Genomic DNA, 23,492 nt, shown 5'->3' with positions numbered 1-23,492 from the left:
TGCTCTCTCTTTCTCTCCCATTCCCCCACTAGTCACTGACAGGCAGGAGCAATCAGAGAAAAAGGCTGAATAAGACTTCCAGGGGAAGATAACAGGAGAAAGGTGGTGAGACATCCTGAGAAGGATGAAAGTAAGTTTTGCAATACGGATGCTGGAGGCATCCTGAGAAGGATGAAAGCAAGTTTTGCAATAAGTCCTCTCAATCTTTTTATCCATCTGTAGCAGAGAATTGGGGGAACCCCCAGAGCAGATTTGGGAGTGGGGTGGGAGGAAGTGAGGAAGCAGAATCCTGTTGCTGTGAGCAAAAGTCATTCCGCCAGTGCAGTTACCCTTTAATTTACAGCGTGATCCTTTGCATGTCTACTCAAAAGGAAATACCATTAAGTTAAGTGGCGTTTACGTCTTGGGTACATGTGCATAGGATTGCAGCCATAGAGATGCCCACAAAATTTTATTTATGTCTGCACCCACTTCACAAAGACAACTGTCATAAAATAAGGATAAGTTGTTTGATCATTTCAAGTGTCCTAAATACATAGGCTGCAATCCAAAGAGCTTATTTGGATTTATTTATTTTTTTAAAAAATGAAATTATTTGGAACTATGAAAAGGTTATTGTGAGTAAAAAAATCTGTGCCAAAGGATGCACATGTCTGCCTGTAGGCTTTGCTTTGTGAGCGTTTAAAAGTCTGGCTTAATTTTAAAGTAGTAGAACATATTTTTGTATTCATTCAGAAAGATCCCAAGTAACTTGCCCTGAATACACCTGCATTGTTCCTTCCTCTTTCTTTTCAGGAAAGCAGTGTTTCTTAGTCCTGCGTCAGCAGCAGTTTAATGTCCAGGCTCTGGTGGCTGTGGGAGACCATGCAAGTAAGCAGATGGTAAAGTTTGCTGCCAAGTAAGTAAGCAATTATATCCTGTTGTCACAGTAAACAATGGTGGGAACCCAGGCTCCCAGTGGTTGGGACCATTTTCGCACATTAACATCAATGCCACGTTTGTTTTTAAAATGTAGTTATTTAAATTGTCAGCTCACTATAGTGTTGAATGCATTACACTTACAAAGACAAAATGGAACACAGCCTTGAAATTCATTCTGAACTGCTGGGGGAGCATTCTGTCTCTGCAGACAGCTCCTATTTACTTTCAAGCTGGCTAACAAAAAGGTTGGCAGGCTGAACTCGGACACATTATTTTGTCGGATGTTTGTGTGTGCATGTGAACACAGGCTCGATCTTTTTTTATTTTATTTTATTTAAGCATGAGATCTTTACTGTGTAATGTATTCTGCCTCATTTAAATGCAAAGTGCAAATTGAAGGTATTTAGAAGTTCAGCAGTGCAATTTTTTTTCTCTCCAAAAGACAGAAAGGGTTAGGAACCTAATTTGCACTCTTGTAATCTTCATTACTGGAACTAAAACGTGTTCTGTGTAGCATCCCCCCCCCCCTTCCTCAAGTCCTCCTCCCCCGATTGTAATTGGCTCTATTTCTATTTTAGCAAGAAGCATTATGGTCGGGTGCCTGGGTTACCAAAGCAATTTGGGAATGAGGGCAGAAAGTAAGGTACCCTGGAAACAAGCTAGGCAACAGAACTAGATTGTGGCACCAGAGTAGGCTTCCAGTTCTGATCTTAGAACTTTCTCTACGTCTGGGCCTTGCATTGTGTGTAAAGTTACACTACTGAGAGTGGGTGGGTTATCCTTTACACCTTTTAGTTTTGAGACCACCGATTGGTTTGATCCCTTACACGCCTATGTGGCAAAGTGGCCTTTACAAGAACAGAACATGCTTCTGGGTCTAGCTTTTGACTTGGTACATCCAGGCTTTAAATTATGAGTCTACCTTAGTATGGAGAACTCAAGATACTTCTGTTCTGTTTCTCGACATAGTTTTTGTGGCTCAGAGGTGGGCCCTAAATGCATGCCAGAAGGTGTAGACAGTTCTGATGGGGTGGAGAGGAAAGTGATGCATTGTTCTCCTTAGAAAAGTTTTTAAAAGGTCCAAACAGTTCTGGAAATTAAGTTCAAGGCCATAGGGAGCAGCACACTCAGTATCACATTAGCTTAATAGTATTTAGAGCATGTGTAACATGTTCTGTTAATTCTTTTAGTGTCTTTGAGATTCAATTTTTTCCCTAGTTCCTGGAGGACATAATTAGAGAAATGTGGGTTTTCTCTTTATTTGGTCTTCCTAAATGGTGCCCTCGCTTTGGCTCCAACTGTGTCATGAGTCCTTGATTGACCTTCCTAATGGTTTCAGCTCCGCTCTGCACCAGGCATTTCCTATTGTATCCTCTGTTCATGCCTTCATACTGAAGGTTTTCCCCCCTAACAAAGCCATGCATTTTGCCTCTAATTGTCAATTTGTCATCTCCGTCTCCCTCAGACAACTGCTCCCTAGGCAACTGGTTGCGCTCCCCAGTTCTTTTTTGGCCTTAATTTGGAGTGCTCCCCACTTAACACTATACACTTTGAATTAGCCAGTGTAAAGAATCAAATCAAATCAAAATCCTACTGACTTGTAGTGATTACCAAAAAAAGTTGATGCCAATCTTGATTGCTCACCCTAACCTCTCACCACCTTTTGTAAAAGAAAAAGAAGCTTGAATCAAAAGGAGTCTGTCCAAAGAGGAAGGCATGCTAATGAACCCAAACCCCCTTCACATCACATCTGGCTGCTTCACCCTTTTATTTCTGTATAGCTTTCTATAAAATAGAGGAGAAAATAATAATGTATACAACGCTGCATTTGGAGTGGACTTAAGCATTTATCCCTGTTCGAACGCTGTCGATATTTCTTTTGTGTATATGAACGAATGACCTTGCCTTCATTTCACATGATCTGGCTCTCCTACCCATTTCATGGGATCTATCCGAACACAGTTTTGAACATCTGGCTGTATATGAGAGGCATCTGCAGTTTTCGAGCATCTTAGGTTCACACTGCTTCTGCTTCTTCTTGTACATAGCCAAACAAGTACAGTTCTCCTTTTCTCAGTGTTAGCACAGAGCTGAGAACTTTCGTAATGGGGGGAACTATTGATATGAAATGTTTACCTGAAAATACACCAGCTTTCATGCCAGAAGCTCTTACTCTGAGCGATGCGTTTCTGCTACTTTGTCATTAGAAGAAACGTTTTCTTGCTCAAGCTGAAAACATTTAACATGCTACTATTGACTTTGAAGTGCCAGCAGAGTGACACTGCTTAACTCAGTGATGGCCAAACTTGGCCCTCTAGCTGTTTTGGGACTACAATTCCCATCATCACTGACCACTGGTCCTGTTAGCTAAGGATGATGGGAGTTGTAGTCCCAAAACAGCTGGAGGGCCAAGTTTGGCCATCACTGGAATGTAATGTGTAAGGAACAGTGCAGAACCTAGCCATGCTTAAACCCAAGACACTGAGATCTAGTGAGCATGTGGCAAAACATGTTACATTTGTTTTTCCACCAAACCTGTGCAAGAAGGGAAGATTTCATTTCAGAATAATCTCCCCTCTCCTCCCACCACATGCTGTTCTGTGCATAACATCCCATATAGTTTAGCAAGCTGAGAAATGAGTCGGGTTGGTGCCTCCCCAAGCCTCTTTACCTTTTCATTCCTGCTTCTGTGAGCTGGTCCTGGTTAGTGTAAACTACAGCTCATTTTAACCCTGAAAAGATTTTGAACCGGTTTTGAACGCACTACATGATCCTCGTTAGTAAACCAACATTAAAACGGCAATGCTTTATTGTGGACATAACAGGGAGCTGTAGTTTAAACCAACGGAGATTGATGTGCCGAAGCAGACGCACATGGTTGTGAATGCTACGTATGAAAGGGCCCACTAGAGGAAAGCTTCCTGCAGAGCTCCACTTTCTTGCCAGTCAAGCTGAGCTCTTGTGTATCAGTGACCATGGAGCAGTCATGTCAAAGCCACTCCCCGCCCGCCCCTCGCTACCTTCACTGAATTTACTGGCACAGTTAAAATGTTGAAGGTTTAGTGCTACCTTTCTTAAGAGGTGGCATCAATCGATTGCTCTCTTTGTTAGCCTTGCTACTGCTGAGTTACAGTAAATAGGATATTGGGGAAGGGAGCAAAGGATTGCCAATTGTAGCTCAATATATAAGGTAGCAGGAACTGATCTCAAGTAGCAAAAGTTGACATGTTCATTTAGCATGGGTTAGTTTCCTAGGGTTTTTACTGTTAACCAGCCTATTGGGTTGGATAGTAAATAACATTCAGCATAGCCTAATAGAACTGTCCTTCCAGTAACTGCAAAATAAACCTTTGTTGTATATTTTTAAATAGTAAGCAAGTTAACATGTCGCGAAATGGGTCGCCAGTACTACAGTTTCTTTATACATATATTAGTAAATTTTTTCATTGTTCATTGCAAATGAAACTATAAACTCAAACAACAATATTGGAACCTGAGTCATGTAAAAGTGTGTTCAGCTTCAGTAAATAGAGCTCAAATTCATGAATACCAAGGTGTTTTATCAGACTTGACTCAAGCAATGGGTACTTTTGAATAAAAGGATTGAGAAAAAAACCCAAGAAAACTATTGTTGTAAAAGTCTTCGGCCATAAGCAGTTAGTTACATGGCATAAACTAGCCATTGATTTAAATTACTGACCCATGAAACTTGTTTGATAGGCCTGCATGAGCTCACTTAGAAGTGGTAAGTACCCATTTCTGTTCTTGTCATGATTGAAGAGGTCCTCCCTGGAGCATCAATAATAGATCTTAGTGTCTCATTTTGAAAAGAATATATGCTCATCAGTTTGCAATTATGTCATATTTCAGAGCCCTAAATAAGTTAATGTCAGATTTTGGATAGAATGTAGCCCAGAACCAAATCATTAAATGAAAATGGACAGATGAGGACAAACTGAAATTAATATGGTGGTGCACTTTAGGTCAAAAATTGGTAACCTACATATGACTAAAGCCCAATTATGGGATGCCACATCTTGCATGTGCCCTTGGAGTTGACCACATTTGAGAACATTTGAGAATATGGTCAGAACATTTGAGAATATGGTCAGAACAGATCTTTTTGTTGAATCAGGTTCAGGGATGCTGTTATTGTTTAATTCAAAACAACTAAAAAAGCACTTAGGTGTCAGCTAAAGAAAAATAACCTTCGTGAACTTTCTGCAGTATGGAAAGCTTTCTATCAAGAAACCTGATTGAAAGTGATTCATTACTAAGCGGTGGCTGTGGGTTTGATCTTGCAATACAAAGTTGTTGAAAGAAGTTTGCTCAAATGCAACCAGACTGCACAATCAATGTGGTTAAAGCAGAAAGTCTTGACTAATACTTGGATAGCTGAGCTTGAACGTTGCCATGTGCAGAAACTGAGTGTTGTTGGCTTTGATGACATAAAACTGTTTAACAGTGGAAATGTAGGTTATCCAGTTTAAGTTCCTGAAAGGGATGCAATGCAAGCGCACTTGCGTATTTATTCAGCCTCATGACCTAAATAATTTGACCACTTGGAATAACGTGCCTTCATGGTCTAGTTTGAAATCAAGTGATAGGTTGCTCCTCATAACTTTTTTTTTTAAAAAAAGAATCTAATTTGGACACATCCCACATTGAAGCAGGCTTCTTCCAGCAGATTTGGGCTTGTTTTAGATAAAGTACCCAAAGCAAGAACCTCTAGTGGGACTGGGCTGTTTCAGCAGTGTTAAAAGCATACTGCAGACAGTGTGCCTGCAAAAATTGAATCCCCCATCTCGCTCCGCTTGCCATATACAAAAAACACCAAGGTGGGGAGAAGGAAGAAAGGGAGCTCGTGTGATTGGCATGTCTAACTTCTCTTGGATGGAATGATTTCCCCAGGGATCTCCAATCACAGTGCTTAGGGGTATTAATATATATATGTATATATTTAATTCCACATTAATAGTAAATGGATGAGACACAAAGCTTTATTTTTCTGAGTTGGAATTTAACTTTGGACCTTGATAAGCCTCTAAATTGTTTCAGTCCAGTCTAGGGGTCTGCACAACCACTTGATTTGGTTCAGAACCCAGTTTGGAGTGTTGGAGAAGAGCCCATTTGAAATGGGCTCTTCTCCAAAACACCAAATTACGTTCTGAACCAAATCATGTGGTTGTGCAGGCCCCTAGTACCTACAGACAGTGATAGAGTGGGATAAAAATGCATGCTCTGTTTTGAGTGGAGTAGGTCAAATAGGTATGAACCAAGGGACACATTGCATGTAAACCTTTTCCTATGGCACTATAGGTGACTGTATAGAATAGCCATACATACAAATTTTATACTATTTTCTTCTTCAAAAGATATTTCTGAGGTAGGAAAAACACATGGTGTGACTGCTTCCCACACTATATAGTAGTAGTAGTAGTAATAATAATAGTAATAATAAAATTTATTATTTATACCCCGCTCATCTGGCTGGATTTCCCCCAGCCACCCTGGGCGGCTGCCAACAAAATACTAAAATACAATAATTCACTAGACACTCTTGTATGCTGTTGACATGTAGTTTTTGAGCAGTCGGCTGGAAACAATGATATTAATGCCTGTCCCCGGGTGCAAAGATGCCCATATATATTTACTTGGAAGTAAGCTGCGTTCAGCAAAAGTTCCACTTTTCTTTGCTACTGACCTTTGTAGTTCCTCTTTGCTTCTTTCTTTGAATTGTTTTCTGTTTGCTCAGGGGCATTCCTAGACTGACTCTTAAATCATTAGTTCCTGTACACAATCATTCCTAATTTCCTTTGAGTCCAGAACTGTTATTTCTTGGAGTTTTTTTCTTCTCCTTCAAATTAAGATCACAATTGTGATCTTGCTTTTCTGACTGCCCTAATTCTTGGGCAGGTTTGGGTTGACTTTAGTTTTATGTTGTCTACTTTTATGTTTATTAGTTTTCCCACAGCCCACCAGTGTGTCTTAAATTCACAAAGCACAAGTGCATTCTTAGGATCTCTTTAGGGTAGGCATAATAGTTCTTTGTTAAGTGATCCTAAGTATATACTGTTGCTTAGAATATATAGAAGAAATGCCATGATATACAGTGGTACCTCGGGTTACATACGCTTCAGGTTACAGACTCTGCTAACCCAGAAATAGTACCTCGGGTTAAGAACTTTGCTTCAGGATGAGAACAGAAATTGTGCTCTGGCGGCGCGGCAGCAGCGGGAGGCCCCATTAGCTAAGGTGGTGTTTCAGGTTAAGAACAGTTTCAGGTTAAGAATGGACCTCCAGAACGAATCAAGTACTTAACCCGAGGTACCACTGTATAGCATGGCATTTCTTCTATATATTCTAAGCAACAGTATATACTTAGGATCACTTAACAAAGAACTATTATGCCTACCCTAAAGAGATCCTAAGAATGCACTTGTGCTTTGTGAATTTAAGACCCCCTGTATAAGGTTGAGGTTTGCGTGCGCCACCATTCTTTGAAGGAGTTTAGGCAGCCCATTGGAAACTGACAAGTGACCTGCGGTTCACTTTCTACTTACCTCTATTCTTTGCTATCCCTGCATGGAGACACTGACTTCTTAGTTCTGACCCTAGGTGGGAGTTGGTTGACACTGGATTTTTATACTTGTTTTTGTAATCCTGGCTATCCTGTTTTGACTTTTCATTGACACTAAGTGCTACAAAGTATGCGTGGGAGAATACACAAATTCAACCAAGGCCCTCGTGTACCATAGGTCTGAAGCAAATGATAAGATGTAGGTAATCATTTTGTTACTATTACTATACCTATTCTGACATGTTCATGACCGTGAGCTGCTAGAAGTGCCCTGTTCAAATTTTCCCACAGTCCTAAATTCCCCAGGAAGATTTAGAGCAAACCACACAGTCTCCTAAGCCTTTAACAAAGGTTTAATTTCCCAGAATTAGGGAAGATCAATGTTCAAACAAGCATGGAATCTCCCAGTTTGGAAGCTGACTTCTACCCGTAGTAAAGGAAGAAAGCTTTCGCTTGATAATTTCCCATTGAGAATCATGGGTGGGTAAATAGCAGCAGAGCAGACTCTCAAGTCCCCCCAGATTCTGAGTACAGATGACCATGAGATTATGAGAGACCACATATTAGCTCTAAAATATTTTGCTTTGATTTATACGGCTCTGCTCTTAAAAACCAGTCAAGTGTGCTTTTTCTGACTACTGGAGAAGCAGAATTTTATACTTTTTGTTCATCTATATAGCACTTACAACTATTAACTCCTGTACAATAAGACCCTGGCCTCTGTTGATACTCTGATCTGTGTTCTCAGAATTCTTGTTAAGAGTTGTAGTCTGCCCATTAGTGCTCTTTTACGTTCTCTCATTCTTGCTAGATCATTACTGGGGTTGGACAAGCCAACAGCTGGCAGTGCTGTACAGTTCAACCTTTCTCTCCCTCTTCCTCATGACCTCTGTCTATCTCGACAATGGTTGGGCCTATACAAACATTAACTCCTATGAAACCTTTCAGCCACCACTATTTTCAGCCATAGGCTTGTTGGTATGAAACATTGAAGACAACAGCTGGAGTAGATGGTATGAGGAGCAGGGAAAGGGCACTTCACCAGGATTGGATTTTTTTCTCTTGATGCTCCTGATAAGTATATAAGTACCTTCTTAAGGGTTCTGCTGCTTCAGTTTGGCAACTACTGGGCTTGGAAAAACTACTGCACCTCTGCTGAGAAATCATCACCTTATAATATAAGCAGTTTGAGAGAAACCTTGACCTTTACAAAAATCAACGTTTTTTATATTAGTATGCCAACACCTACCATCACGAATGGGAAACAGAGGATCAGTGAGTCGCTTGTAGGGACTGCTTGAATGAGTAAAGGAGAGGAGGGTGGAATTAAAATCAGCAGACACTATTATTTCAAATCCTTTCGATGTCCTTATTAGGAGCAGGCATTGATGGCTTTGACAGAAACCTTCTGTTTCAGTGAGGCTTGGCAGATCAAGAAATGACAATGATCTTTAACAGTCTTCATGGGAACTTTTAATTTGCATAGTGCGATTTAATGGTTGACCAGAGAACTCAGATTTAAACATCTCATTCTCGTTTCCTGATGTTGCTGACATACCACTGGGTTGAGTGTTTGCCTTTTAAAGTAGGTGGGATTAAAGAATTTGGAACCTCATCAAGGCTTATTTACTTGAATATTGTGCGGTGTCTGTTTCCTCTTAATCTGTTATTTGAGTCTCTGCAGTCTTGGGTTTTCTTCTACACCCTCCCTGGCTCCTGGACAAACAGCTAGCTATTATAGCCAGATGTGTGTTAATGTCAGGTCCATCTGACACCATGGCTGTGTCCCTTCCTGATCTTATTAAAGTCATCCCATTGCAAACTTGAAGAACAGTTATGTGGTATGGATCTGTCTGTGAAAACTGTTTGGAAGCTTTGTCTGGTACAGGATACCATCGCCTACCGCTGTAGAGAAATAGTGAGGTGGGCGCATAGTCGATTGATGTGGTTAGCATGCAATCTACCTACATTGCCTCTCTCCAATTTCCACTGATCCCCCCTGCCCTCAGGAGAAGCATTTCAGGGAGCACCGGATGTTGCAGTTCATAATCTACCTACATAAATGTTGGAGACAAGCCAGTAGGTTGGTCTGAGCATCACAGTTAAGTTTCAGAAAAACCATAGTCTGGCATAACAGGAATGAAGCATGCCATACTCCAGGCTCGTGCGCTCCCCTCTACTCTGGTGCAGGCATGAGGATTTGTTTGGAAACCTTTGCTTCTTTTCTAGATCAACTGATCTAGAAAAACAAGCTGGCTTGTTTTTGTGAGCATAGTTAATATTAACCACAGTATATATTTTTTGGATGACAGATTGATGTATTTTTACTCAAAATTCAAAGCAGAAACTTCCAATCTCATGCCAGAGGAGAAGGGAAATGTCTGTGAAGCAGTGGCCAGGGGGTGGGGGAGAAAAGGGTAGGCTATTTATTGTAACACTAAACCAAACATAGCCCAAAGAGGCGCCTGGTTCAGAAGCACAGACATCTACCAGTGCAGTGTATTGGGCTTTGAGTTTGATCATGGAAGGGTCAAATCCTTACTCGGCCATGATGTTCACAAAGAACTTGAGTAAATCTGTCCACTGGATTTTTTCAGCCAATAGTGGTTAAAGCAAAATAAATATAAATACACCCCTTTTCTTTGGAAAAGTGCTGTCAGAATGAAATGCATCTAAAAATATGAGATGCTAGGGTAAAAGATATTAATGCACTGGTAATTTTATCTTTCAATCCCCTTTTTAAAATGAAGCTTCTGGCTTTTTTGACTGAAGACAAGCCTTCTGTCTCCACCCTACAGATAATTTTGAGATTTTTTTGTTACTAAGAAGAAAAGCAGCCTTAGCATTTTTCTACTATTGCTTTCTCATGCTTGAGTTTACCAACAGAATCAAAATATTCTACTTTTAAGTTTATCTTTTGTCCCGTCTTTATCTGCACCTTCCTTTAAAGTGCATGCTTTGAAAATACACCTGACAATCTGGGAGAACTGTAGCCTTGCTCATTTGCACTTAGAGTATTATTTCTGCTTAATGCTTCCCAGACAGATGATGTAATGATTGGATCTGAAATGCTGACAAAAAATCTCTTTAGGGCTATCCTCCGTTTCAGCCATCAGCCCTGTTGTTAATTTATCACAGCTGAGAAATAATTTCACTAATGTCCCTTGCTTCCTGATGATGTGTTCTAAATCACTTTCTAAATCTCTTTACAGTGGTCCAACATTTAATTTAAAAATAAGAATAAGAATAATAATTCCACATTGTGGCCATCAAAAATGCAAATGAATACTCCCAACTGTGACGCAATTATCATACTTTTTTTTTTAATTGGCAGCATCAACAAAGAGAGCATTGTTGACATCGAAGGTGTTGTGAGGAAAGTACCGCATAAAATTGGAGGCTGCACTCAGCAAGATATTGAACTGCATGTTCAGAAGGTAATATTTTTAGAAGGAAACTAAAAAATGCTATTGTGTGATATTGTTTTAAGATTTCTGGTGATACTCTTAAGTACTGTTCTTCTTGGTGGAGAGTTAGGCAAGCAAATAGCAAAAAGAAGAAATAAAATGATTTATCCAGCATATGCAATTAAAATAGCAACATGAGGTAACTATAAAGCCATTTTATTTGTATATTAAAGGAAATATTCATTTCCATGTGTTCCTTAAATGGTATCTTCTAGATTGTGTTTAAAAATCTGTTTTTCTCAAAAGAAAAATATGCAGACAGACCTGGGGTTTTTTTTGTAGGAATGACCAGTTCACATTTTCCCCAGAAACCTATTCAGAAATAGATGGATAACCCAGCGTACATAAACATCTGCTTCTAAAGTGTAACACAGCACAATACACTTAAATTGTATGTGTCTTTCAGGCAATCCTGAAAGGTGGAACCACTTACCATTTCTGTATTAGTAGTGGAAATGGAGAAAATTCAGAACACCGAAACTTTTAAATGTTAATCCCCATGTTGTGGGGAGGGTTGCATGAAAGGCAGTAAACATTATTGAACACACTAGAGTGTTGGCCATATTTTTTGTCCCTCTTTTCTGGGAGGCTGATGACTTGCAGACCTGTTTCATAGATTGAGTACGACTTCAACCCGTGCTGTAAATGTTTGTCACAACTTAAATTCAGTCACCTGCAGCTGGAGGACAAAAGTCAATTTTGAGAACATGGAACGCGAGTTACAGAAGGAGGCGTTTAAGCCAAAGATGACAGACTCCAGGCTCACCTTTCCATGAATTGCTGATCATGGAAGGCTTTTGATCCAGGAGTAGCGGTGGGGAGAAGTCATTTGCTTATTTCACCCTTCCCCTGCACCCACCTGCTCCCAGCTCTCCAAAGCAGAGTTGAGGAAGGTGCAAATGTTTGCAGGAAGAAGGGGCAGCTGGCCAGAACCCCCCTCCCCATCTTCAGTCCCACCGTTGGAAGTTTGGATCCAGGCAACTGAAACAGCTCCCTTAGAAATCACATGTTTACTCACACTGTTGATAAAACACCTATTTCCCCCCTCTAAAATATCTCTCGGGTATTATGGATGTTCTGTCGGCGTGCTAATTTTTTGGGTACTTTTTCACCTTTTCAAAATACAAGCATTAAGTTGCAATCCTGTTTTGAACATCAGCTGCCTCCTTACCCCTGTTACTGCAGTGATATATGCCTTTAGACTTCTGTCAGTGTAGCCGCGAAGAATATTGGGAATTAATATACTTTCTCTAGCATCAGAATGTGAGTTTTCAGAAAGATCAACTATTTCAGGCCTAATAGCTAGATCATTAAATCGGCTTTGAGATGGTGGTTGGTTTATATGTCTCACTACACCAAACTGTGGCTTAGTGTGAATGTACGAGTGTGTGGATTTTGGGAGAAGAGATCATGACCACTTTGTTCCTCCTTGGTCTTTCTGTTGCACTGAGCTAAGCCATTGTTTGGTGTGTAATCTGAACCCGTGTTTGTGGTTTAGCTCTCTCCAGCCTAACCATGAGTTTGTCTGTGGCAGGGGTCAGCAACCTTTTTCAGCTGTGGGCCAGTCCACCGTCCCTCAGACCATGTGGTGGGACGGACTATTTTTTTTTGGGGGGGGGGGGGAATGAACGAATTCCTATGCCCCACAAATAACCCAGAGTCTAAAGAGATGCATTTTAAATAAAAGCACACATTCTACTCATGTAAAAACACCAGGCGGGCCCCACAAATAACCCAGGGATGTATTTTAAATAAAAGGACACATTCTATTCATGTAAAAACATGCTGATTCCAGGACCGTCCGCAAGCCGGATTGAGAAGGCGATTGGGCCACATTCGGCCCCCGGGCCTTAGGTTGCCTACCCCTGGTCTATGGTTTAGGGTACATGGTTTGACCAGGAGAAACAGACCATGATCCTGGGCCTAGTGCAGTGTATCAGCAGAATGACCTGGGAGGAGGAATGTGCAAACCAAATCAGTATCACTGTAATCAACTTTCATAGAATGCAAGATAACAAAGTTCTTATTAAGTGTCTTTGATATTGCACTGAAAGTAAAACCAAACAAATGTCTCTCTTTACTTTTCCCCCTTGACTTATTCTATATTCTTCCAGAAAATCATTATGCAAAGCTTGTTTCATATTTCTGCCAAAAATATACTTCTGTAAATCACACTGTTTCTCAGTACTTTTATGCTTCTTTTTTAAAAAAATGTTTCTTTCAGATCTATGTGATCAGTTTGGCTGAACCTCGACTGCCCTTGCAGCTGGATGATGCTATTCGGCCAGAGGTGGAAGGAGAAGAGGTGAAAATAACTTTTTTAAAAGTTAATGATTAAACAAGGGCTTGAAATCTCAGTAGCTACTATTCATAATTTATTTTTTAAAGCCTTGAATTTTGTTATCATCCAGCATTAATGTTATTATTGTTGTTGTTGTTGTTGTTGTTGTTGTTATTTACACCCCACCCATCTGGGTTTCCCCAGCCACTCTGGGCGGCTCCCAACAGAATATTAAAAGCAAAACAAAACATCAAACATTAAAAACTTCCCTAAACAGGGCTTAACTGCTCTTTTACTCAAGAGAACAAGGTTGGTACCTATAGTAATTACTCCTATTTCAACATTTTGTACACAAGCAGATAGATAGACCTGAAGTTTTGTATGAAGAAATTATTTCGCAAGCATAGCAGGTTTTGGATAAGATGCCCTGCATTCATTGTCAGCCTGTCTAGATTTCCCTCTCCAAAGATAGACATCCTGAAGGAAAATCGTTCTTTAAAAGTCACTAGGAAAACTTGTAACAGGCCAAACATGTCAGATGTTCCAAAACTTTATTTGGTCCTTTGAGAACAGTCTCTGAAAAGGACTTCTCCAGGTAGCCTGCTGACAGAATCAGCCAGATGGGATGGCCTGTCCTGATCTCCCTTCTGTAGCCAAGGATGGTGATGGAACCAGCATACACCTGCTATTTGAATTATGTTCACCTTACACGTCTGGCTTTGTACTTAAGCATCATGCCAGGAGCAGAGGAAGCTCCCGTTCGGAAACATCCTTAGTGAAGGCAATATGATACATGCAGACCACACAGCTGCTCCCTCTTGGTGCAGAAGTGGTTCACTCAAGCTGTGCTAGACACTTGGCAGGTGTCTTTATCTCAGGCACTGAAAATCTTAGGTGTGAGCAGCTTACGGAGTTTCCCTCTGAATGTGCAACGAACCAAAAGATTTCTTACGTTACAAAACATGCATTGTTTCTCTCTCTCCCCCCCCCCCTTCTGCACGTGTGGTTTTCAGTGTGTTTTTCTTTTGCAACTCTTCAGGAAGGAAGAGCTACTGTAAACCAGGATACAAGATTGGACAACAGAGTGATTGACTTAAGGGTAAGAACCCCTTGTGTTGGCCTTGAAACTAAGCAAATGGTTTAGAAGGTGGGAAGATTATTTCTCAGGACTCAGAATTCTGGGGGGTTTGTATGACCCATTTGCTGTAAACTTGTTTCACTCCAGCAAAAGTCAGTGGTGCTAAAAGTGACCACTTACTTGTATTCCTGGGATGTGTAACATGAAAAAACTGCCAATGGAAAGATGTTTCAAATGCCTTTGAGTTTGTTACATCGGTGGCAAACACATACACCTGCATTATACACAGTGGCCTCTTTAGCCCAGTTTTTTAAGAGTCGCAGTGAATTTTTGCCATCAAAACATTTCTGAGGAGAAAACTGATTTTTCAAGGGGTGTGAGAAGCCCTCCGGGAAAAAATGATACCAACTTTCTCATGCTTCTTTGCAACCACTGTTCCGGTAATCTGCTGCTGCCTAGATACCATTTCTATCAGGCTGCCGTTTTGGTACTTTGCTATGCGATCCTGGTTGCCCAACCGAATTGCATAGTAATGTGATGACATCGGGGATGTTTGGAGCCAGCTAAGAGCTGGCTGCATGATGACACCTGAGAGTTGCATTGCCCTTCCCTTGAAGCTCTGTTTATAGTAGAACATGGATACCTTTTGAGAGAAATAAAACATCCCATGTCACTAGTCACTCTACGAGTCATTCTCCTGTGTACCAAATGCTCACCTGGGTCAACACCATGTGCTTCAACTAGGGAGTGTGGGCCCAGAACACAGAAAACATACTGTACATGAAACTTGTCCCCGCTGTTGGGGGTTCAACTTGGCCATTCTTTGCTCCTTGTTATTTGAGTCTCAGTGACTAGTTGCCTACCGAGACTTGAGGCGAAGGAATGATTCAAATGTAAAATGTATTCCAATCCCATGCATGTTTTCTCAGAAGCAAGATCCATCAAATTCCATGAGTTTTATTCCAAGTTAGCATGCCTGTCTGTGATTACAGACTTTGTTATGCTAAGGCAGCAGTTCCCAAGCATGCTTACCAGTGAATATTACAGGAGTGTCACGACTAAAAATCTGCTGTGAGGCATTTCATGGTACACAGAAATAAATACCTGACTGTGGCCTGTAAATTACTGCATCATCCTAAATCATATTTAATATAAAGCAAATATTCTTGTCCTGGGTGGGAGGTGGGTGGAGAAGTTGCTTTAGCACCTTCAAGACAAAACACTTGTTCGTTTTTTTCTTTTTAGTTGTATTATTTTTATTGATGCTTATAGCTTTAATAATGTTACGTGAACTGTTTTATCATGTTCACTTGAAAAAGGGTATAGGAATACCTTTAACAATGCCAGAAGAAGGACTAAATATACATATATTACGTTTCACTAGTTTGGGCATTTCTGTCCCATGGCTGAGAACACCTCCCCCCCCCCCCCCCAACATTTGATGGACAGATGGCTTCCTTCCTTATTTAAAACATCTGGTACAGTTTATTTTGCTGGTGCTTTTCCATGATGTGTTTGCTCCCTGTGACACACCCTTGGGAAACCGGGTGATATGATGTCTGGTAGGTTGATAGATTTTGTCTTTTGGCAAGGATGGACTCTTCGCATGTTCTTGTTCTGAACCACTCACTTTGCAAATACACATAGTGTGTGTGTGTGTGTGTGTGTGTGTGTGTGTGTGTGTGTGTGTTTATATGGATACTGTTGCAGAACCCTCTTTTCTTCATGAATAATTATAATTAGTTTTTAGTCTAAAGTGCATGATCCTGCACATAATAATGGTTATCATACTACATGGTTAGAAACTAGGCAAACAGCTGGCTGTCCATGTAAATTTGATCAACCACCATGTTTGAATCCACTCCACATTGTAATACAGTAAGGGACAAGATGACCTCTGCCGTTGTTTGCACATTAAATAGTGTATGGGAAACTATTAGTACAAATAATTGCCCCAGAGTTGTTGTCTTCCTGTGTTTGTGTAGCAGGATCAGCCTAACTTTCTCAGTCCACCTCTGATTCCATTAGCAATACCATCATCAGGGTCATAAGTAAAGGCTGCAGCTTGAAGTGATTTGCCTGCCCACAAATAATGAGCCCAAGCATCCAGTGCCAAATAAATGGAACATTTGTAGGCTGTAGCTCTTTCTGCTGCAAAAGTATATATATTAGAGAGGATAAAAATGCATCTTAAACCACCTGTCAGAGCAACCTTATCCATGATTGCTCTTGATATTTCTGGAAGTGTCATCTCTCTTAAAAATCATTGTGTGCATTCTGTGAAGAAATACAGGAGGAGAAAAAACCTGCTGATGCTGGTGGTTCTGCTTCATTGCTCCCCTCAAATATCTGTGTTCTTAAGAAGCATTGAGCTCTTTTTAATGAAAGAAATACAATTTTGGGGGAAGGCCACTGGAAGATGAGTTGGGCAGTGTGGATTGCTGGCTTCAGCATAGTGGAAGCTGCTTATTCAGTTTTAGATCTCATAATGTTGAAAACTTCTGCCTAAGCTTGAATGTCCGCAGCAATCGCAGATAGACACAGGAGGGGATATTTTATTTTCTCACATTGCCAGTCAGCTGTACATACCTTTTTTTTAAGTGACTTCTATCAGGCATGGGGCTTTTGCTCATTTCATTTCTTGCTTGAATTTATAAAATTAGAGGTGACTGTGCCCAGGTATGTGCTGAAATTATGTACATCATCTTGAAAGCCCTTTCTCAGATATCCTTGCAGGCAGGCAGCATTGCTTTGTGTAGAGTCAGAGAGCATTCTGAACAACCCCAGAGGTACTTTTGTACCTCTTTGGTACTTTGGTACTTCAGGTTTGAATTCTAGATTTCTAGGTACTGGGCCTAAAGCTTTGACTCAGATTAAGACCTGGAAAATGCTTCAATACATAAAGTATTTGGTGTCATTATTAGCTGTGCAGTGGGTGATAGGTTGTTGTTTTAAAGCTGTTCTCAGCTTTTAAAAAGAAGGTTGTTTGTTTGTTTTTTAAAAAGTAGACCTGGTTTTAATTGTATTCTATTATTGACCCATCTCATTTGGGAGAAGGAGCAGACTGTAGATCTAAGAAATAAATAAATCCCCATATTTCTAGACCGATCCCTGATGTTTTAAAAAGGACTCACAACTAAGCCTTAGCGATCCCTTGCTTGGGGTGGATGGGGATGGGACCACCTGAAAAGTGAAATGTAAACAGAACTGTTAGATATTGATAAAACATGTAACTGGGAGAAGAAGAAAATAGCAAAGAAATACTGTATTTTTCGCCCCATAGGGCGCACCTAGTGTTTTTTTTTGGGGGGGGGGATAAAGAAAAATATATTTCCCCCCCCCCCCAGGCATGGGGCTGGGGCAGGGGAAACCTGAGCTTCCCCCGACCCCAGCCCCCACAACAGGCTGCTATCCGCAACCCTTGGGAGACCGGTGCGACGGCGCGCCGGTCTCCCAAGGGTTGCGGAGAGCTGCCCAAAGCCCAGGGTGTGCTGTTCAGCGCGCCCCAGGCTTTGGGATGCAGGCAGCTCTCCACAACCCTTGGGAGACCGGCGCAAATTCGCGCCGGGCTCCCAAGGGTTGTGGAGAGCTGCCCGGGGCATGCTCCGCTGTGCTCCCCAGGTTTCGGGCTGCAGGCTGCTGTCTGCAAGCCTTGGGAGCCCGGCAGGAACTCCCACGGGCTCCCAAGGCTTGTGGAGAGCTTCCTGAAGCCTGGAGAGCGAGAGGGGTCGGTGCACACCGACCCCTCTTGCTCTCCAGGCTTCAGCGAAAGCCTGCATTCGCCCCATAGGACGCGCACACATTTCCCCTTCATTTTTGGAGGGGGGAAAGTGCGTCCTATGGGGCGAAAAATATGGTACTTCTGTATCTTGCAGGTGGGGAAGGACATGCCCAGTCTTAAAATAGCTAATGAATCCTGTCCAAATAAAAGCCAAGAAGGGGGGAGGTGGAATGAAGTGAGGACAGGAGAGAATGGGGAAAATGTGTAACCCCACCACCCTCAGTTGTTAAGCTGAGCAGGCCTAATTGTGGCTCCTCTGTGCATCTCACTGTTCCTTCAGTGTGGTGTTAGTGCTCATACCTGTCACAACTTTGAACTTCAGATTGAATGCGTAGACAACTCCAGGCTTCGAGGTGTGTTGCAAGATCGCCTCCTAACTTGCAACCCCCCCCCCCCTTTTAAGCATGCCTCTTTCAAGTGGGCCTAGTTCTTACTGAGATGGTATGTCTTTGTCTGGACTGTACAATTTCAGACTGCAGGTAGACCTAGTTGTCTACTTGCAGGGAAATCTTGGTATTTAAGAGTGCTATATCATGGGAGAGCACCCTACCTGCCGTCTTAAGTGGTACAACCAAGACACAGGCATACCACTTTGGTGAGAACAAGAGTTTAGCCTTAATGCATGTATCTACAATCTGACAGCACAAGAAGGTTGTGGTGTTTTTCCTTAAGCTTAAACAAAGCATTGTCTCCGCATGGATATGTGTGTTCACATACAACAGAGATGTATGTGAACAGAAAGATAAAATATTGCCTCCGGCATCCCAAAAGCAATATTCATTTTCACATTTTATGAGCAATAGTATATAACATTGACACTAGAGTCTCGCACATTATTTAAGACTTGTTTTTGAAGCTTAAACTTCAGGAATGTGTTTAAGATATTCTTTATTGCTTTAGCACAGTCTCCAGTTCCTTATTGTACTACTGCACATAGACTGTGGAAGAATTTAAGACTTTCAGAATAAGATAAGTTTTCTCCTTCTCCCTTCAATCCGTTAATCCTTACACTTCTTTGATTGCAGAGTCAGTTAACTGCATGAGGAAGAAAGAGTAAATGCACAGGAATGACTTTTGTCAAATATAGTTTCCTGGTGTCGTGTTTTCCTCGTTTGAAAGTCAGGTGGTTGAAATGGAAATTATATGTAATCCCATATCCAGTCTATAGCTCTCTTCTTTAGATTCAGAGTAACTGACAGAAGCTTTGCAGAATGATATCAATAAAATCACTCAGATTTAAAATGGAAATCCCAAGTCCTGCTGTGACAATTGATTCCAGAGGACTGATAGGAATACACATGGATACATGTGCAATTTTGTAGATGGGTTTTTGTTTAATTTCCCAGTGTTGTCACCTCATTTGTCCTCACACTTGCCTCTACTGACATACAGGCATATCTTCTGTCAAGCTCTTGACCTCAACACTTCCACCTGGTCCAGACATCTCCCCACCCCCACCTCCGCTTTTTAAAGTAACATTCCAATTTCTCAGAAGTTTAATCATTCAATAAAACAGCAGCAGCTGTGTTAGTCAGTTAGCTCTCCTTTCAGTTGGACATGAGCCTACACTTATAAATTAGGTGGCCTTACTTTGTTTCTGATTTATTTGTATTTGTTATCTTTTATAGCTTACATTGACAGAGTCTACTGTTATTGTTGCTGCAGCAGCAGCAGTAGTTGAATTCTATGCAAGCATTCAATAAACACAGTTGTATATACATATAGCCAGATCTCTTAAATCCAACTGTTAGAAAGGTTTCGGAGACTACATCCTGTGTTTTGTCTGAGGAAGTTCAATGGAGGCTCTCTTATTGTATTTATCAGATTGGGGTTGGGGGGGCTGGCAAAATCCCCATTGGCCTGCTGCACTACATTTGCTGTGCTTTAATACAATACTTTAGACCCAGTGTGGTTTAGTGAATAGAGTGCTGGACCTGTGGTTGACATCCTCACTCAGTCATGAAGCTCACTGGCTGATCTCAATTATACAGTTATCCTTCATTTTATCCACACAGTAACTGTGTGAGGTAGGTTAGCCTGAGAGCAAGTGACTGGCCAAAGATGGAGAGAAGGTAGGATATGAATGTAGTACATTTTAAAATAAAAATAGATGTCTCTGTGCAATCATAAGCACATTAGTATACCATGTAAACTTGGCTTTAAGTCCATAAATAGGTAGCTATGCCTGTTATAGCTAATTAGAAGGTTTAAGATAAGCTGATCCAGGTGACTTGGAAGCATGGTTCTCATCAAGCTAGTAAGATTTGAATCCTTCTGCAGGTAGAAAAGAGCATTGCATTTGATATGTTTCATTTTTAATGCGCTTTGCTACTATTGTAGATTTTATACAAATTCAGCACTTGTAGTAAACATCGTAGAGCTTCAGCCTGAATAACTGGCCACTGTCAACACAAGTAAAAATAAATTTATTTTAAAAAGTGACTTTGTAATTCCAAGAAACAGTAAACTTAAAGAGATTCCTGTATCTAGACGAAAGAAATGAAGTGAAATTTTTCTAGTTTCTGACATGCCGTAAGTAGTGGACAATGGAATGAAAAGGCAAATTGATATCAGAGTCTTGTAGCCTGTGATTCAGAGATTCCTATGCTATTTCTTTAAAGTGGACTTCTGTTAGCACATGAAACTCAGACTTTAGCCACCTTCGACAAGGGAGAACCAAAATTGTTCCCTTCTTTTTTTACTTTTATCTAAGGCTTCATTGTGACACTTTGAAACAAACAAACAAAAAGGATTTGCCCTAGTTGAGTTGACATAAATGTTTTGGTTACATATCTAATCTAATCTGGGAATTACTCAGTAATAAATTAGGTAACAGAAACAAGTTCAGCCTTTGTTTATTGTCTGTTCCCTAATCTGCATCTTCACTTCAAGGTCAAAACCTGCTTAAGGTTCAACTTCCAGTCTTTGGGATCTTGCAGTATATTTTCTTGTCTCCATCAAATTGCTTTTCCACAGCTTTTGTTGTAGGGTCCCATATCAAGAATTTTAGTTTTAAGGCCTGTGGCAGCACATTGTGCTACTTTGCTAGATATGTCAGCTGAATTTGAGGATTAGATAGTAACTCAAGGTTCCTTTTCTTTCCTAGTTAAAGATAGAGCTCTGCTGTACTAAAATTTAGCCCCTGGATTAGAATTCATTGGCCAGGGTTTGGTCGATAGAGGTTATTTGCTATTTAGGGGTCTCATTGTTAGAAGTCACCTAAAAATATATATTTAACATGATTTGCTTTCCTTAAACTTCTAGTAAGGAGGAAGAAATAAAAGAGCATCCAAATGCTGCTTATTGACAGAAATCTGTTAGTTCTCTGGGTTTGGCCTTATATAGGGACAGACCATCCATGCATCTAACCTAATATTGTTGACATTGGTCTTGTTCACATGTGACAGTGAGCCAAACTATGGCTTAATGAGGTATGAGAATGTGAGGGCTCATGTGCCCCTCGCTTTTCTCCACCGGGTCTGCGAGAGAGAGATCGAAAGCATCTGCTTCTGTTTTTAGCCCTAGAAATTTGCCAAAGCCTAGTTGCTTGTGAAGATGTTAATTTTTAAAAAAAATTGGTAATTTATTTTACAGCAGAACTATTTTTGATGGTAAACTAAAATGCAGTGTAGATCTGGCAGCACTTAGTAATAATAATAATAATAATAATAATAATAATAATAATAATAATAATAATTTCACTATTTATACCCTGCCCATCTGGCTGGGTTTCCCCATATACTGTACTATACTGTACTAATCATATACTGTACTAGCCTAGTTAACAAAATAGCTCATCAGATTGTATAATACATTCAGGCTGTTGTAATGAACCCAAAAGCCAAACTCTATATTCAGTCCATTTCTCTTATTATTTAGCAAGACAGCAAATCAAGTGCTCTCCAACAAACAGGTTGTGCAAGCATTTGTATATATTTTTAAATGTAGGCTACATATATTATGGGGTGGTTGTGGTGAGACTAAGCCGCCGGTGGTTGCTTAGTTTTCACTCTCTTCTACGAGTCTTTTTGTTTTGTTTGTGCAGAACACAGTCGTGTGTGCGTCACATAAAGCACATCTCATGCCGTGCTTCCTTGCAGCTATGCCTCCTGTACTTTGCACAGCTTTGTTAGAGATGAGCCTGTATGTTTGTTAGAGATGAGCCTCTGCACTTCAAGCCAGACTTTATTTGCACCAATCAGCTGAAAACAAAGTCAGGTTGCGCTGAACCCTCTACTTTAGGAACGCAGTGTGACTGTGGTTAAGATCTCACATGGCTAAAAACAAAACAGAGGGGGGTGGGAAACCAAACCAGAAAGATGGTACCAGCCACTTTCTCGCACTATTTTAATTAACTAGAATCTGTAACTTTCCAGTGAAGAAATGAAAGCCAGCTTTGGTTTAAAAAATGCAGTCCGTTGTGTTTAAAACAAAAACGAAAAAGCAACTTTATTTGAAAACAAAAAAACCCTGACAGATGTATCACATTTGTATTCGTTTCTGCACATCTGTGGCTTGGCGTCATGTCATGTGAAAAACCACACATCTCAACCTAACTGAAAAGGTAGGCATCCTGAAAAAGTTGCAGTAAACAGAACAGTGACGCACATCCTTATTTAGGAGGCACGGATGGTGGGGGAAGGGGAGGATAAAAAATGCCATTACTGTATAGACACATGCAGCTGTATGTTGCCAACGCAGTTGTGGGTTTGCTTTTAACTATTCTTTATTTTTTCTTCACAATAAACCTCAGGGTTCTTGATTTGCATAGCATGCTGGTATGTTAACTGTTTTGCAAGCAAGCAATCTCTGTGATCTCTGAGGAGTATCAAGCTTGTCTCTGTTTTGGAAGAAGAACTATTGTATTGGAGGGGAGAAATGGCAGAAGGTTTCCCCCACACACACTGCATTAGATTTTACCTTCAACTCTGTATTGAGCTGACTTTTCTTTGCTGTGTGTGGGTGACGGGAGTGGGTGACTTTGTATAGCCTCTCTCAATATATTTTATCAATTTGGTTTTTTCATCTAGTTTACATTAAGCATTATTTTTACTTCTATATATTCATTATGGATGAGTGCAACAACTACTGTAGAGCGGATTCAGCTATTGGTAGCAGAATGCTATAATGTCGTTCTATAGAAGACAGTTGTACCTTTGTAACTTTTGTCTAAACGCCTTACCTTACCTGTATATCTATATGATGAATAAAAGTTAATCAACCCCTTTGTCTCAACTGTTGGTACAGATTTTTAGCAGCTTTGCTTGCTCTTTTTGTGCAAACCTATCAGAAAGTTTCCTCTGCAGGCCTTTGGGTAATAAAAATTTCTCTTGAGAGAACTGTTTAATGAAATCTGTTGTCCTGATAAAATTCAAACAGTGTCC

General features: G+C 40.6%; 1 protein-coding gene across 1 annotated transcript in view; it reads left to right on the top strand.

Annotated features, from left to right (window-relative positions):
• Positions 1 to 23,492, top strand: part of DARS1 (aspartyl-tRNA synthetase 1) — a 49,660-nt gene that overhangs the window by 14,552 nt on the left and 11,616 nt on the right. The window contains exons 4-7 of the mRNA XM_028744967.2: positions 796 to 898; positions 10,836 to 10,938; positions 13,193 to 13,273; positions 14,289 to 14,348. Of these exons, the coding sequence (XP_028600800.2) occupies positions 796 to 898; positions 10,836 to 10,938; positions 13,193 to 13,273; positions 14,289 to 14,348 (347 nt within the window). The remainder of the gene's footprint in view (positions 1 to 795; positions 899 to 10,835; positions 10,939 to 13,192; positions 13,274 to 14,288; positions 14,349 to 23,492) is intronic.

This window comes from Podarcis muralis, chromosome 1 (assembly GCF_964188315.1).
Source record: "Podarcis muralis chromosome 1, rPodMur119.hap1.1, whole genome shotgun sequence".
NCBI classification, from domain to species: domain Eukaryota; kingdom Metazoa; phylum Chordata; class Lepidosauria; order Squamata; family Lacertidae; genus Podarcis; species Podarcis muralis.
The sequence above is the reverse complement of the archived record's forward strand: the minus strand, read 5'-3'. Positions and strand labels throughout refer to the sequence as shown.